General features: G+C 44.4%; 1 protein-coding gene across 1 annotated transcript in view; it reads left to right on the top strand.

The window, feature by feature from the left end:
• Positions 1-10,668, top strand: part of LOC146606968 (NACHT, LRR and PYD domains-containing protein 12-like) — a 48,850-nt gene extending 38,182 nt beyond the window's left edge. The window contains exons 7-13 of the mRNA XM_085349142.1: positions 1,192-1,368; positions 3,476-3,649; positions 4,130-4,306; positions 6,680-6,853; positions 8,079-8,152; positions 9,381-9,648; positions 10,548-10,668. Of these exons, the coding sequence (XP_085205268.1) occupies positions 1,192-1,368; positions 3,476-3,649; positions 4,130-4,306; positions 6,680-6,853; positions 8,079-8,152; positions 9,381-9,648; positions 10,548-10,668 (1,165 nt within the window). The remainder of the gene's footprint in view (positions 1-1,191; positions 1,369-3,475; positions 3,650-4,129; positions 4,307-6,679; positions 6,854-8,078; positions 8,153-9,380; positions 9,649-10,547) is intronic.
• Positions 10,669-14,162: the final 3,494 nt, after the last annotated feature.

Here is a 14,162-nt window from a genome sequence, read left to right as displayed (position 1 = left end):
TTCTTGATAATTATGGGCTGGCTGATGTATGGAGATTTCATAATCCTGCTTCACATCAATACTCTTTTTTTTTTTCTAATGTCCATAAAACATATATTTGTATAGAAAAACGTCTCCCTTTAGTTACAGAATGTGATTATAAGACTCTGGTGATTTCTCCTCTTGTTTTTTCAATGTGTATTCCTGATGCCTGCTCCAACTATCAGCCATGGAGATTCAACTCAGTGTTGTTAGCAGATGAAGAGTTTGTCAGTTACAAAAGGTCTCAAAGAGATTTTTTTTCTATTAATCAGACCCCAGAGATGTCATCATCAGTCATTTGGGAATCTCTAAAAGCATCTGAGAGGCCAAATAATTTCATTTTGTGCCAAACAAAGTGCAACACTGAAAGAACATCATCCATAAATATTGAGTAAGAACTGGACTCTCATACAGCGAGACTCAAATGCCTTTAAACATCAGCTTATCCTGCTGATCCAAGTCCAACACTGAGTTTGTAAAAACATGTTTGTCAATCAGTTTGTTTGGTTTCTGAGGAAAATGATTCAATAACTTGCTGCTAATACACAACATTTCATCATATTTCCTCATAACCCTCTTTTGTCTGACCATTTGATCCCATTTGAATTTGCAATAAAGGATCCACAGAGTTTGGTGACAATAATGACAGTATATGTTTGTGTGAAAGTGCTGGAAGCAAATGAGTGTGTGATGTTCTTTCAGTGTTGCACTTTGTAGACGCTCCCTGAGCACTGGTCTCACAGCCAGCTGCACATAGAGACCAGTGTTGTTAGTCCAGGTCAGAAGATGACTTGTTGGAATGAAAATGAGCTTGTAGTTTGTCTGCTTTAATAATGTGACTGGAAAAAGGTGTTGGACTTCAAATATGTCCATTTCTGTCACACTTCACCTTTAAAAGTGAAGCCATGTGGTTCCTGGAAGGAAAAACACGACTTTTTCAAGTCTTTGTCCTGTTTTTATGAGAAATGTACGACTTTAATGTGAAACATTCAGAGTTTTTTCTCTTGTTGTGTTTGTTTGAAGCTGCTTCCTGTTGGCTTCAGCTGTTTGGAGTTTCCATTTTCTAAACTTCTACATTCTGAACCTTCTTCAGCTCTGAACAGATGATGAAACACTGAATGATTTCAAGCACTTTGTCTAATAAACTTACATCTTTCATTCTTTATACAGATTGAGGGGCTGTGGTTTGTCAGAGATCAGCTGTGATTATCTGGCAGCAGCACTGAAGTCCAACCCCTCCCATCTGAGAGAGCTGGAGCTGAGCTGGAACAACAACCTGAAGGATCCAGGAGTGAAGCATCTGTGTGGTTTCCTGGAGAGTCCAGGATGTAAACTTGAAACTCTGAGGTCAGTCAGCATGTTTTAGTTGTGCTGAGATGAATATGATGTGAAAGTTGTGCTGACACTAAACTGCAGACATCAGGCTGATATTATACTGATCCACACTGAGGATCTTCATGGTAAAGTCTGTTTTCTTCTTCTCTGGTTTAGTCCATTGACTGCAGCAGAACAATGTTCACATTTCAAACAGTGATACCCAACGTATGGCCCGCGGCCCACACGCGGCCTGCCCACCTTTCCTGATTCAGAGAGAGGGGACCCTGATTAACTGTGTAGCTTCTTCCTCACAGTTCTAAGTATCAGACACAACAATGAATAATCCACAGCTGACTGTCTTTAGCAGGTCAAAGGTCACGGCACACAGCAGACAGTCAGAAATATTCTAACTCTGATCATTTATCAGTTGTGACACTGTGAGACTTGATCAGAGGTGTGATCATCACAGCAGAGGCCTTTGTGTCAAAGTCACTGAGGATCAAACAGAAACACATGAAGCAGATTTTCCTCTTCTGGCTTTTTATAGCAGATAACCTTCAAAATATTCTGCAGTCGATCAAAAACTGAAGCAAACCATGAAGCAACATGTGAACATGAGCTGATGCTGCTGAAGTGAAGCAAAGTTACAGAGGTTTGATTACAGACACAGCTGAGAGTTTGTAATCTGTCATCATTTTAAAAAGTTTCCATGGAACAGCAGAAATGAGGCTTTACTGTCAGAGGCCGACAGCACTGAACACAACAGCAGACTGGTGGCTAATAAACAGTGAATGATGCAGAAACAGATGTTTGAAGCTGTTCTTGGAGTACACTGAGAGAGAGAGAGCTGTGCAGGCAGGAACAGCCAAAGTCAGAGAGAATTCATGAGCATATTTATCAAACGTGAAGCAGAGTTTGGATCTTCTTTTGCTGCTGCTTCACTCAGTTTTGGTTGGAGACAGATGAAACCTGCAGCTTCAGGATCTGTGAGCTGTCCACTTTCAGCCCCGACGGCGTGTCCGTGTACGTGCCGTCGAGTGAACGATCCACGCTCTGTGTTTCCATCTTTGTGTGTTTAGCTGCTCTCATTTACTGTTTTAGCTGTTTGCTGCTTGTTGAAATAGTTTGTGAGCTTTAACCTGAGATTCTGGCAAAATACATTTATATGAAACATCGATTCAGGATTGAATGAATCAACATCGTTTTATTCAAATTAAAACCATTTAAATGGGAACATGAATTTTTTACAGCCGCCTCTAATGCTGGGTAATGTCAGCTGGTCCATGTGCAGCTGGCTGTGAGGCTCAGGGAGCGTCTACAAAGTGCAACACTGAAAGAACATCATCCATAAATATTGAGTAAGAACTGGACTCTCATACAGCGAGACTCAAATGCCTTTAAACATCAGCTTATCCTGCTGATCCAAGTCCAACACTGAGTTTGTAAAAACATGTTTGTCAATCAGTTTGTTTGGTTTCTGAGGAAAATGATTCAATAACTTGCTGCTAATACACAACATTTCATCATATTTCCTCATAACCCTCTTTTGTCTGACCATTTGATCCCATTTGAATTTGCAATAAAGGATCCACAGAGTTTGGTGACAATAATGACAGTAGATGTTTGTGTGAAAGTGCTGGAAGCAAATGAGTGTGTGATGTTCTTTCAGTGTTGCACTTTGTAGACGCTCCCTGAGCACTGGTCTCACAGCCAGCTGCACATAGAGACCAGTGTTGTTAGTCCAGGTCAGAAGATGACTTGTTGGAATGAAAATGAGCTTGTAGTTTGTCTGCTTTAATAATGTGACTGGAAAAAGGTGTTGGACTTCAAATATGTCCATTTCTGTCACACTTCACCTTTAAAAGTGAAGCCATGTGGTTCCTGGAAGGAAAAACACGACTTTTTCAAGTCTTTGTCCTGTTTTTATGAGAAATGTACGACTTTAATGTGAAACATTCAGAGTTTTTTCTCTTGTTGTGTTTGTTTGAAGCTGCTTCCTGTTGGCTTCAGCTGTTTGGAGTTTCCATTTTCTAAACTTCTACATTCTGAACCTTCTTCAGCTCTGAACAGATGATGAAACACTGAATGATTTCAAGCACTTTGTCTAATAAACTTACATCTTTCATTCTTTATACAGATTGAGGGGCTGTGGTTTGTCAGAGATCAGCTGTGATTATCTGGCAGCAGCACTGAAGTCCAACCCCTCCCATCTGAGAGAGCTGGACCTGAGCGACAACAACCTGCAGGATCCAGGAGTGAAGCATCTGTGTGGTTTCCTGGAGAGTCCAGGATGTAAACTTGAAACTCTGAGGTCAGTCAGCATGTTTTAGTTGTGCTGAGATGAATATGATGTGAAAGTTGTGCTGACACTAAACTGCAGACATCAGGCTGATATTATACTGATCCACACTGAGGATCTTCATGGTAAAGTCTGTTTTCTTCTTCTCTGGTTTAGTCCATTGACTGCAGCAGAACAATGTTCACATTTCAAACAGTGATACTCAACGTATGGCCCGCGGCCCACACGCGGCCTGCCCACCTTTCCTGATTCAGAGAGAGGGGACCCTGATTAACTGTGTAGCTTCTTCCTCACAGTTTAATGTGAAACATTCAGAGTTTTTTCTCTTGTTGTGTTTGTTTGAAGCTGCTTCCTGTTGGCTTCAGCTGTTTGGAGTTTCCATTTTCTAAACTTCTACATTCTGAACCTTCTTCAGCTCTGAACAGATGATGAAACACTGAATGATTTCAAGCACTTTGTCTAATAAACTTACATCTTTCATTCTTTATACAGATTGGAGAGCTGTGGTTTGTCAGAGATCAGCTGTGATTATCTGGCAGCAGCACTGAAGTCCAACCCCTCCCATCTGAGAGAGCTGGAGCTGAGCTGGAACAACAACCTGAAGGATCCAGGAGTGAAGCATCTGTGTGGTTTCCTGGAGAGTCCAGGATGTAAACTTGAAACTCTGAGGTCAGTCAGCATGTTTTAGTTGTGCTGAGATGAATATGATGTGAAAGTTGTGCTGACACTAAACTGCAGACATCAGGCTGATATTATACTGATCCACACTGAGGATCTTCATGGTAAAGTCTGTTTTCTTCTTCTCTGGTTTAGTCCATTGACTGCAGCAGAACAATGTTCACATTTCAAACCTTCAAAGAAGAAGAAAAATCCTCCACTGGAAAATTCACTGTGAAACTCTCAAACTCTTCATTGCACCTTAAAGTCTGTCTGACACTGAAATCCAAAGCAAAATGTGCGTTTGCTTTACAGACAGCAGTCCAACACAAACATACACACATCATCCAAAACACAGTCCAACATCCAAATCTCCTCCACTGCCAGCATGAATGATGGGAAAGAGAAGGAGGAACACTCTGACATTCAGGGTTAGAATGAGTTTCATCAAGCAGACTGTGAAGATCAAAGCTGCATTAGAAAGCTTACATGAATGAATGAGTGGACAGAAGTGGACAGAGATCATCTGAAGCACTTCAAAGGCTTTAAATCAGCACATTTCTCTTTATTCTTTATCAACTCTGTTAGTTTCTCTCAGTTTTCTGTGGAATGAAGCTAACAGCAGGCTAATAAGATGCTGACCAATAGGTTTCTATTAAAGGTTGTAATTTGTATATGAAAAAGTGCTTTGGCTCAGCAGGGATCAGCTTACAGGTAGAATACAGCTGCTGGATGGGATTAGCATGTCATAGCTATCTACCAAACTGCTAACTGGGGGATTTCAGGCCATCTATGGATCATTTTTGCTAACTGTTTATTCAGCTTAGGCTCACAGGGCTGCAGCCTGTGCCCTAGCTGTCATAGGGCAAGAGGCGTGGTCCACCTGCACAGGTGAGCAGTCCATCACAGGGCCAACAGAGAGACAGAGAAGCACTCCCTCACATCCACACCTACAGCCAATGTAGAAGCACCAATGAACCTAAGCAGCATTTCATTGGACTGTGGGAGAACATCCAACCTCCACAGAAAGGCCCAGCTGACCAACAAGCTTCAACCTACAACCTTCTTGCTCTAAGGCACTAGTGCTAACCACTTTTGCCCATTTCAGCCCAAATCCTGCATCTTCCTGTTTCTGACTCCAGGCCAGCTCCACTAACACTTTCTCATCAGACACTGCCACCTAGTGGAGGAAGTCTTAGTTCCATTTGAAGCTTCAGATTACAGTTAGTTCCTTTACAAAGAGGTGGAGGTGGTGGGGCCACAGCACCATCATCACTGAGTGCCATAGGACACTTAACCTTTGTTTCCATATGCTGGGAACTTCCTGTTGTTCCAAGGAGGACTGGAAAATGTGTGAAAATCTCCCAGTCAGTTCCTCACAGCACACTTCAATCATTTCCCTCCCACAGCATCAGGACCAGGGCTTTTTCTCTCTTTGGTCCCACTAAGAGATTTCCACACAAACACCTCATCAGTGGGACTCTCAGAGCTACCAGCCCTTTGCTACAATCACAAAGCTCTTCATTGAAATCAATGATATCAAAGCTGGAATCAAATGAGTCCAAGTCTTCTGCTGATTCAGCATCACATTCATCTTTGCTCCTTGTTCTGCATCCCCACCATGGACTTCATTCCTTTCCAAGCCAGCCTTGAGTGTCCTTTATTCAGCTCATCCTCTGCTTTACTTTTACACCTGATTTTAGCTGCTTTATCTCTCTTTCAACAGGTTTCTGTGCCTCAATCTTTTTCTTCTCTCCCTCATAACAAGACAGCTTCTTCTGCCTGAGAACATGTTGGAGTGATTTACTAATCCAGGGCTGCTTATTGGGGAAAATACTTCCTGTTTCCAAAGTAATCCCCATTTTTCCCAGAAAGAAATGTCAGTAGAAATCGATGATCTAAGTGAGAACATGAGCCTTTCAAAAGTCCCAGTGGGTGCAGTCAAAGCAGTCCCTCAGTCCCAGTATAGAGTCTTTGGTCCAGACTGGAACAACTGTGTGCCCAGTTTGAGCTCTCTTCAGTGCTGTGACCTGACAGACCCAGAGGGGCCATCACATCACATTTAGAAGCTCCCCTGATGGAGCCACAACACATGTCCAATACTTAGTCTGTCTTGTTGGACCAACTGGAAGAAATGATTCAAGGACTTAGTCACAGAACAGAGATTCAAATCTCCAAAATCCAACTGGCTGCATCAGGACATATAGTCTGAAACTCTGCACAGTTTCCTGTTTGAAGCTGCTTCCTGTTGGCTTCAGCTGTTTGGAGTTTCCATTTTCTAAACTTCTACATTCTGAACCTTCTTCAGCTCTGAACAGATGATGAAACACTGAATGATTTCAAGCACTTTGTCTAATAAACTTACATCTTTCATTCTTTATACAGATTGATGAACTGTGGTTTGTCAAAGATCAGCTGTGATTATCTGGCAGCAGCACTGAAGTCCAACCCCTCCCATCTGAGAGAGCTGGACCTGAGATACAACAACCTGAAGGATCCAGATGTGAAGCAGCTGTCTGATCTTCAGCAGAGTCCAGACTACAGACTGGAGACTCTGAGGTCAGTAGAGTGATGGAGTGAGTGGGTGGTGCTGTCAGCAGTATTGTACTAAACACAGTCAGTATGAAACAAAGATCCAGTGTTTCCTGTAAAGCTGCAGCTTCTCAGTGAAGCTGTGAGAGGAGAACGGTGACAGGCTTCAGGATTGGACACAAACACTTCCTGTTTCTCACCTTTATGGTCACCATAGTAACGGCTGACACGCTCTGATCAAACACTGTCAACAGCCAATCAGCTCTCTGAACAAAGCAGCACGCAGACCAATGACTGCATTGATTTCCAAGTTTAAAGCAGTGAAGAACACAGTCTGTAGGTGAGGAAGAATTTAGTGAGAGCAGATGTTTGGATGGAATTCCTCCAGTTAACAGCTGGAACCGTCCATCTGGATTGTTGGGCTTGTTGTTGGGGTTCCTACAGAGCTCAGAGTGGACACACCAAGGTTCTTCTAATGAATGAAAGTCCAAACTCAAACTAGGAGGGAAAAACATTTTCAGCAACTTCAATAAAAATCCAAAGATTAGAAAAAGTGAAGCAACAATGAGTCCTAGTACAGTCCCAGCACTGACGTCCCTGCTGCTCTTTATACTGGATGTGCTGCATCACTGACTGACAGCTGATGAAGAGTCTCTGGAAACACTCGTTTATCTCCTCTGCTCTTCCTCCTTCTCTCTGCAGGTGGAGGTCGTGGCAATAAACAGGACGGTGTGTGTGCTGAGAGAGGAGCAGCTGTGTCCTGATGATCCAGAGAGGTTGAAGCAGCAGCAGCTTGTGTGTAGAGACGCTCTGACTGGGCCATGTTACTGGGAGGTGGAGAGGAGAGCTTCATCCAGCAGTGACTGACAGAGGAATGAAGTGCAGATGACTGTCAGTGCTGCAGAGTGAACTGCTCTGAGAACAGCTCCACTGTCAGACACAATGTAGAGTCCAGCATCAGCCCTGTGTGTCCCTCTGGATCTGACAGAGGATCATCAGTGTATCTGGACTGCTCTGCTGCTGCTCTGTCCTTCTACAGTCTCTGCACAGTCTCTGTCTCACTCTGGAAAGATTTTACAACTTGTTGTAATTACAGAACGTTAATATAATATTCAAACATGTGATCTTCTCTTTATTTCTGAATCTTTACCAAATAAAGAAAAACCAAACTAACAAACAGAAGCTGTCGTGTCCTTTTTCACCACATCTGTGAATCTTTTCTGTGTTTTTCCTCTTTTCCTCCTTCCTGCAGCTCCATCTTCATCATTCTGTGTCCAGTATATGTGAACACGTCCAAAGCATCTGAGCCTCATGTTACCCGTTTGTGTGAGTTACGCCTGTCGTTGTGTTGTGGTGTATAAATAAGGGGCAGGAGACAGCGCTGGATCTCTGAGTTCTTTACTCTCAATTTCTGCAACATCTGCAATATCTAGAAATGCAAACCTGTGAGCTGTGTGTGTTGTGCGTCTGCTCGGCCACCTCTCCTCCGGCCGTGCTGGAAGCAGCTGTGCGTTTGACAGTTTTATCGACTCGACAATAATCGAACAAATTAAATGTTCAAAAATATCAACTTAAGCACTTCAAAGTCAACAAAAAGCTTAAAACAATGAAATAATATTTCACTGAAAAAACAACAGCTCATAAGAACGATACACAAAATAATACAGAAACAAACAAATAAAAGTTATTAACCAGGATCCATGTTTTTGTCACAAACACTGAATCAGCTGATTCACTATGTTTCTGAGTTTGTTTTGTGATTATAGTTCTGGTTTCTGTTTCTGTGTCTTCACTGTGTCCCACGTCTCCTTACTTTGGACTCTGTGTTATATTTCCTGTTTTACTTTGACAGTCCTGTGTTACTGTTTCCTGTCTCGTGTGTGTAATTGGTCCCAGCTGTGTTTCCCTCCTGCCTCCCGTTCCCTGATTACTAAACTGTGTCCACGCCGCCGGCGCTCCTCTCCACAGCTGGATTCCAGGATTTCAGAGCATCCAGCTGTGGTGAGTGATGGAGACACTTTCTCTGCTCCCTCAGTAATCAGGACAGTTTATTGAACATCAGAGGACATAAAGGACTGTTTTTCACCTGCCCGTTCTGAACCTGGACATTAAAGACTGCTGGCTTCAAGGACATTAATCCCAGTGTCAGCCAGCCAATAACAGCCTGTGTTTTTCAGCTCTTTAGGAGTCAGAAATGAGAAAGACACCGACTGCTAACCTCTCCCTGCAGGAAATAAGCTCCGCCTCTTCCTTTCCTGTATATGAGTGATTCTGACATGAGACACAATGAGTTTCCTGTTTATTGTGACTTAAAGCGAGCAGCAAAGACACTAAACTGTGTGTTTCCAGCTGAAGCTGCTTTTTGTGTTGCTCCCACAATCCTGTCTAAAACAGTCAGTGAGGAAAACTCAGTTTATGCTTCCAAGCTCATTGTGAGAGGGCACATTGTGTTCCTGCAAGTGCTGATTTTGTCTGCATCCCTGAGTTTAATGAGCTGCCTCCAAGGACTTGTGAAGCCCAGTGTGTTAAGGCTGCATCTCCCAGATGTTTCCAGCAGAGACGATAAATGTTCCCACAAAGGCTCAAAGACGGTTTGATTTTCTGAGTGTTGGCCTCAAGAGATTGCTCAGTGAGCACCTGAGTGTTTCTGGGACATCGGACACTAACTGGAACTTCAAGTCTGGTTCTGAAGCTGCACATGCAAAGACTGTTTCTGGTTGTAGAGACCTGGCTGTTCCAGGGATTGTAACCTCCCCAGAGGCTGAGCTGCTGACCTCAGCTGACTCTGGAGCCTTGAAGGTAACTAAGTTTGCACCGCTCGGGTGAGCCATCTCAGCTGCAACAGCCTCCACAGAGAGCTCACGCAAGCTTACCCAGCCTGCTGAGGATTTTATGCTGCTGCAGCCCAAAAGGCATCCTGAGCTGGCTGACAGCCACCCACAGCTTCAGCTGCCTCAGCCAGGGGTCTCCACACCTGCTGGCCCTGCATCTGCTCTGACTGGGGGCTCCGGAGAGCCGCGCCAGCCATCCATCTCTGCTGGGGCTCCTGTTTGAGAATGTAGGAGTGTAAATTTCAAATATCTGCTCGGTTTGTCAAGATATCACATATTTGCAAAAGTGCTCTGACGTTTTTGGAGACGTCTGTTACCCACCATCTTGATAGCTAACCGGGAGGTCGAGGGTCATTAGAGCCGGCGAGAACAGCGGACTCCCGGCACATCGTTTTTGGACCCCCACGGCCTTTGGCTGTTCAGGTTTAAACATGATATATAAGTCACTTAGATCACGTAAAAATGTTATCGTTTGCCTTTTTTCAGTGTTGTTTGTTTGGTTTGGCTGAAGTTACAGTTTTCACACAGCTGAATAAACGTCAAACAGAAAAGTGATTAAACAGAAGTGTGAGGCGGTCGAGAGTTTACTCCAGTGTCCTGTTAGATTTTAGACAGCAAGGAGCAGACGGCTGAGTTTATTAAACTCCACCGAGACAGCGGTGACGCGGATCTGAAGGCCAGACCGTCACAGCCGCTCACTTCCCGCCTACCCGACCTTTGGAGGACCCGGCCCACGTAGACCTTGAAGGCCGGGTCCTCAGGAGGATGCAGCCTGTGAGTTTGGACACGCCATGACACATGATGTTCTACAGCTGATGTGTTTAAATGAGCTCTACAGGTGAACAGACTTATTAACGTTACCAGCATAATAAACTGTCCTGTCACTGAAGGTGTCTGCCCAACAAGGACGTGGTGCTGAATGCATCCAGACCCCTGCTGACTGTCTTTGCAGCTTCGGTCAAAGGTACAGTGTCCACTGTGACCCTGAGAGCAGGACACAGCCAGAGGTGAGTCAGCAGTTACAAACTAAATGCTGCTGACATGAATCAAACTGCTGGATAACCCACTGCTCATGAAAATGGCACCTTTCTGTTGCTTTTTGAGATTACTGAGAATATTTGAATTGTGACTCAGATGGCAGATCCAGGCTCTCAGCCTCCAGCTGAAACTTCCAGTCCTCCCCCAGCCAGAAGCTCTGATGCTGGGCTGAGAGACTTTGATCCTTCCCTGGATCCAGAAATCCAGGAGGGAGAAGGAGAACAGGACCTCCTTCCTGATCTGGAGAGGCCTGAGGGAAAGAAAGATGGAGCAGACAGAGCTTTGAACAAATCCAAACCTCCTGAGCTTCACCTCCACAAAGGTGCAGACACTGATGCACAGATTCACATGTGACACCTGGCAGCGTCCAGCTTGTGCCGCTGACATTATCTCCACTCTGATACAAGCCTCATTCACTCGCTCACACACGTTCATACAATCACCTTTTCCTCACAGTCACACACATGAATGTAATGAGGGGAACTCGGGTTCACTGTCATTCCTCAGGATCCTTTGATATGCAGACTGGAGGCTCTGTGGATGAAACACCGACTGTCTGAACCACTCTGAAGTGTTCATGATGGACTTCATCCTGATTAACACTACAATACTTGTTAGAGGCCTTTTATATGTAATAATATTCTTTTCCATTAAAGCTCTGAACATTCTCACTCTTTCTTGACCAGGTGTGACAGGTGAAGGACACCGGCGAATAGGAGGACAGAAGCTGAGAGCCATTAGTCACATGACTTCAGCTGCTGCCGCCTCACCAACCACTGGCCCCTCGGTGAGTCTAGAGTTACAGCAGTGACCACAGGAAGTGCACACGTGTGATCTAAAGCTACATGTGGGCCTGTGACCATCAGTCTTCTCACTGTGGTAGACGGGTTTGTGAGTCCCTGTGATGCTGGGAGTGTCCAGGACAGTCGCTCCTGATCGGGTCTCTCATGGAAAGCTGGTCCCAGGAATTCCTGGAAAATTCCTCCACAAAAGAGAACTGGGAACATAAGTGCAGAGTGACAGAGGTGCTCAGCAACCCTGCTGTTATATGGGAATAGAACCAGAATAGTCGGCAACCACTTGAGTTAAGTTAGCCAAAGAGATGCGACTCAGACTGACTTCATCATGTTGGCAACGTGTCTGCATTGATAAACTCCAGTTATTCACAAATCAGAGAATAATTCCAGTCGTTCAGAGACAGATTGTGATTGTTTGGAGGATGTAATCGTTTCCCTTCAGGGAGCGTGTTGGACGCTCAGTGTCCGGGTGATTAGCTGATGCAACTACTTAGAATCAGTTTGTGAATATGAAGAAAATCAGTGCAGTCACTGGACAAACTCTGATTCTTCCTAGTTTCACTCTTGTTTCAGTCCAGTGTGACTGAGGTGGTAAAAAATGATCTGACTTTTAGCCACACAGCTGTCTGCTAGAGAAAAAGCCTTTGTGCACAACTTTCTTAAAGGCAAACGGCACCATGTTCACTGCAGCTGCAGCAAACGCAGCAAAGAGTGAAAGTTGGACTGAGAATGTTGTGACTGTTTCATGAGAAAGAGCAGGAAAACAAGCATCACACACCCAGACACAGTGCTGGGATTAGAATTAGACTTTAGAGCCAAATGTAGGACAAAAGCTTTAATATGAAAGAGGAAAACCCAACAACAGCCAGAGCACGAAGCTCAAAACTACACCAATCACCAAGAAAGCTGACAGGCCTGTGACACGTCAGAGACGCCGTTCAAATCATAAAGAAGTTGGTTTATTGACAAAATGTAAAAAACCAAAAGAATCAAGTCAACCTTCAGTTTCGAGCGAGTAGACCAATCAGGCACAGCAGCAGCTCTAGAATAAGCAACAATTTGATGTATTACAAACAACCTTTCATATACACACATACATATGGCTCATATGCTGTTTAAAAAGGGCTCAAAGACCCAACAGATTACACAAAGTACAAAAACACTTTCATTCAGACAACAGTCAGCTGTGCACGAGACAGAGAGCCGACTACAGTTAGTAACATGGACTCACTTTGTTTCAGACACGACACAAAGTAACACAAAGCCACAAAGAGCAGAAACATCAAAAAGGAGGCAGAGCAGCAGCAACTCTCCATGAGCTGTGAGGCTAACAGCCACCCACACTTCCTGTGATGCATAATGAAAACAACATTAACCTGAAGGATGATAACAACAGAAAGAAGTCTAAGCTAACGTTACACAGCGCTCACACAGCGCTGACTGTACAGGCCTCACACAGCTACGACCTGCATCCACAACACCTGATTCTACTGAACACAAACAAGTTAATGATATATGAGCAATCCAGGGAAGGCTTCCAGGAAGGTGAGGATCCAAAGACAGCTCTACAACAGCATCAGTCAGCAACAATGTTACTAATCACTGACTCTTTCATCCTTTTATACTCAATCAAAAAGTGCTGTGTTCACATTTGTTTCTGCTGAAATCCAGAGACTGAAAATGCGTCTTTTTAAAGTTTGAATAAACTGACTGAACTTCTCACGAGTCCAACCGTGAGGAACACTTCCCCCCATGACACATCACAGGACAACGTCTCAGTGGAGGGGGGACAGTAGCTCAGTTTAGGCAGTCACACTCAGAATCGATGCCTCCAGTCAGGGTCAAACGTGGTCCTCAGAAACCTGCAGATGTTTGGGCCAAGCTCTCACTGGTCTCTGCGTCTGTAGACTGAGCTGATGTTTCTCCAGGTGTCTGGTAAAAGGACGATGCTGCTGTCCAATGAGGCGAGGAGAGAAGTAGCCAAACAGGCGAGAGCCGTGAAGGAGGAACGGCGGGCAGCTCTGGATGCCCGACATAAATACCTGATGAGCAGGCTGGCCGACGCCGGCAGCCTGGAGGAGGCGGCGGTGGAAGACGCCATCGTCTCTGATGACAGAGTAAGTTCAGAGACGTGATCCTTCCTCAGAGTTGAACCTTTGAGTCATTAATGTCTGATTCTTCCAGTTCAGTCTGATCCATGAATTCTTTGCTGCAAACGGATCCAAGAAGCTGATTTTCTTCTATCAGGATGTCAAACAGGTAACTTTGATCACATTTCAATGACTGACACATGAAGGTCTAACCGCTCTTCATAATCTGCTGTCCTGTTTGTTGCACCGTACTTTGTATTCATATCTTTTAATATCTGCCTTTCTCCCAGAGTCTGTCCTCCCGTCAGTCTTCCTTTGTGGACGCATCAAACTCAGCTGTGGCTCAGAGGAAACTCTTCCTCACTACGGGGAACTCTGAGGTTGGCTTCAGCTTTTTATGTTTAGTTCATGTGAGAATCACAGAAAAATGCTGATATGAGTGGAAGGTTCTGCTGGGAAATTGGCAAAGAGCAGATTATTGAACAGCGAGGCAGACAGTTCATTTCAGTGATGCCAGTTTATTAGAAACGAGGACTGTGGGGCTGCTGGAAGTCAGGACGGCCGTTCTCTGGATAAACCT

This window comes from Diplotaxodon limnothrissa, unplaced genomic scaffold, assembly GCF_057381915.1.
Source record: "Diplotaxodon limnothrissa isolate DT_005_m unplaced genomic scaffold, D_limnothrissa_male_GT1.1 unmapped_scaffold_1, whole genome shotgun sequence".
NCBI classification, from domain to species: Eukaryota; Metazoa; Chordata; class Actinopteri; order Cichliformes; family Cichlidae; genus Diplotaxodon; species Diplotaxodon limnothrissa.
Note: the sequence above shows the minus strand (reverse complement) of the source record. Positions and strands in the feature narration are given on the sequence as shown.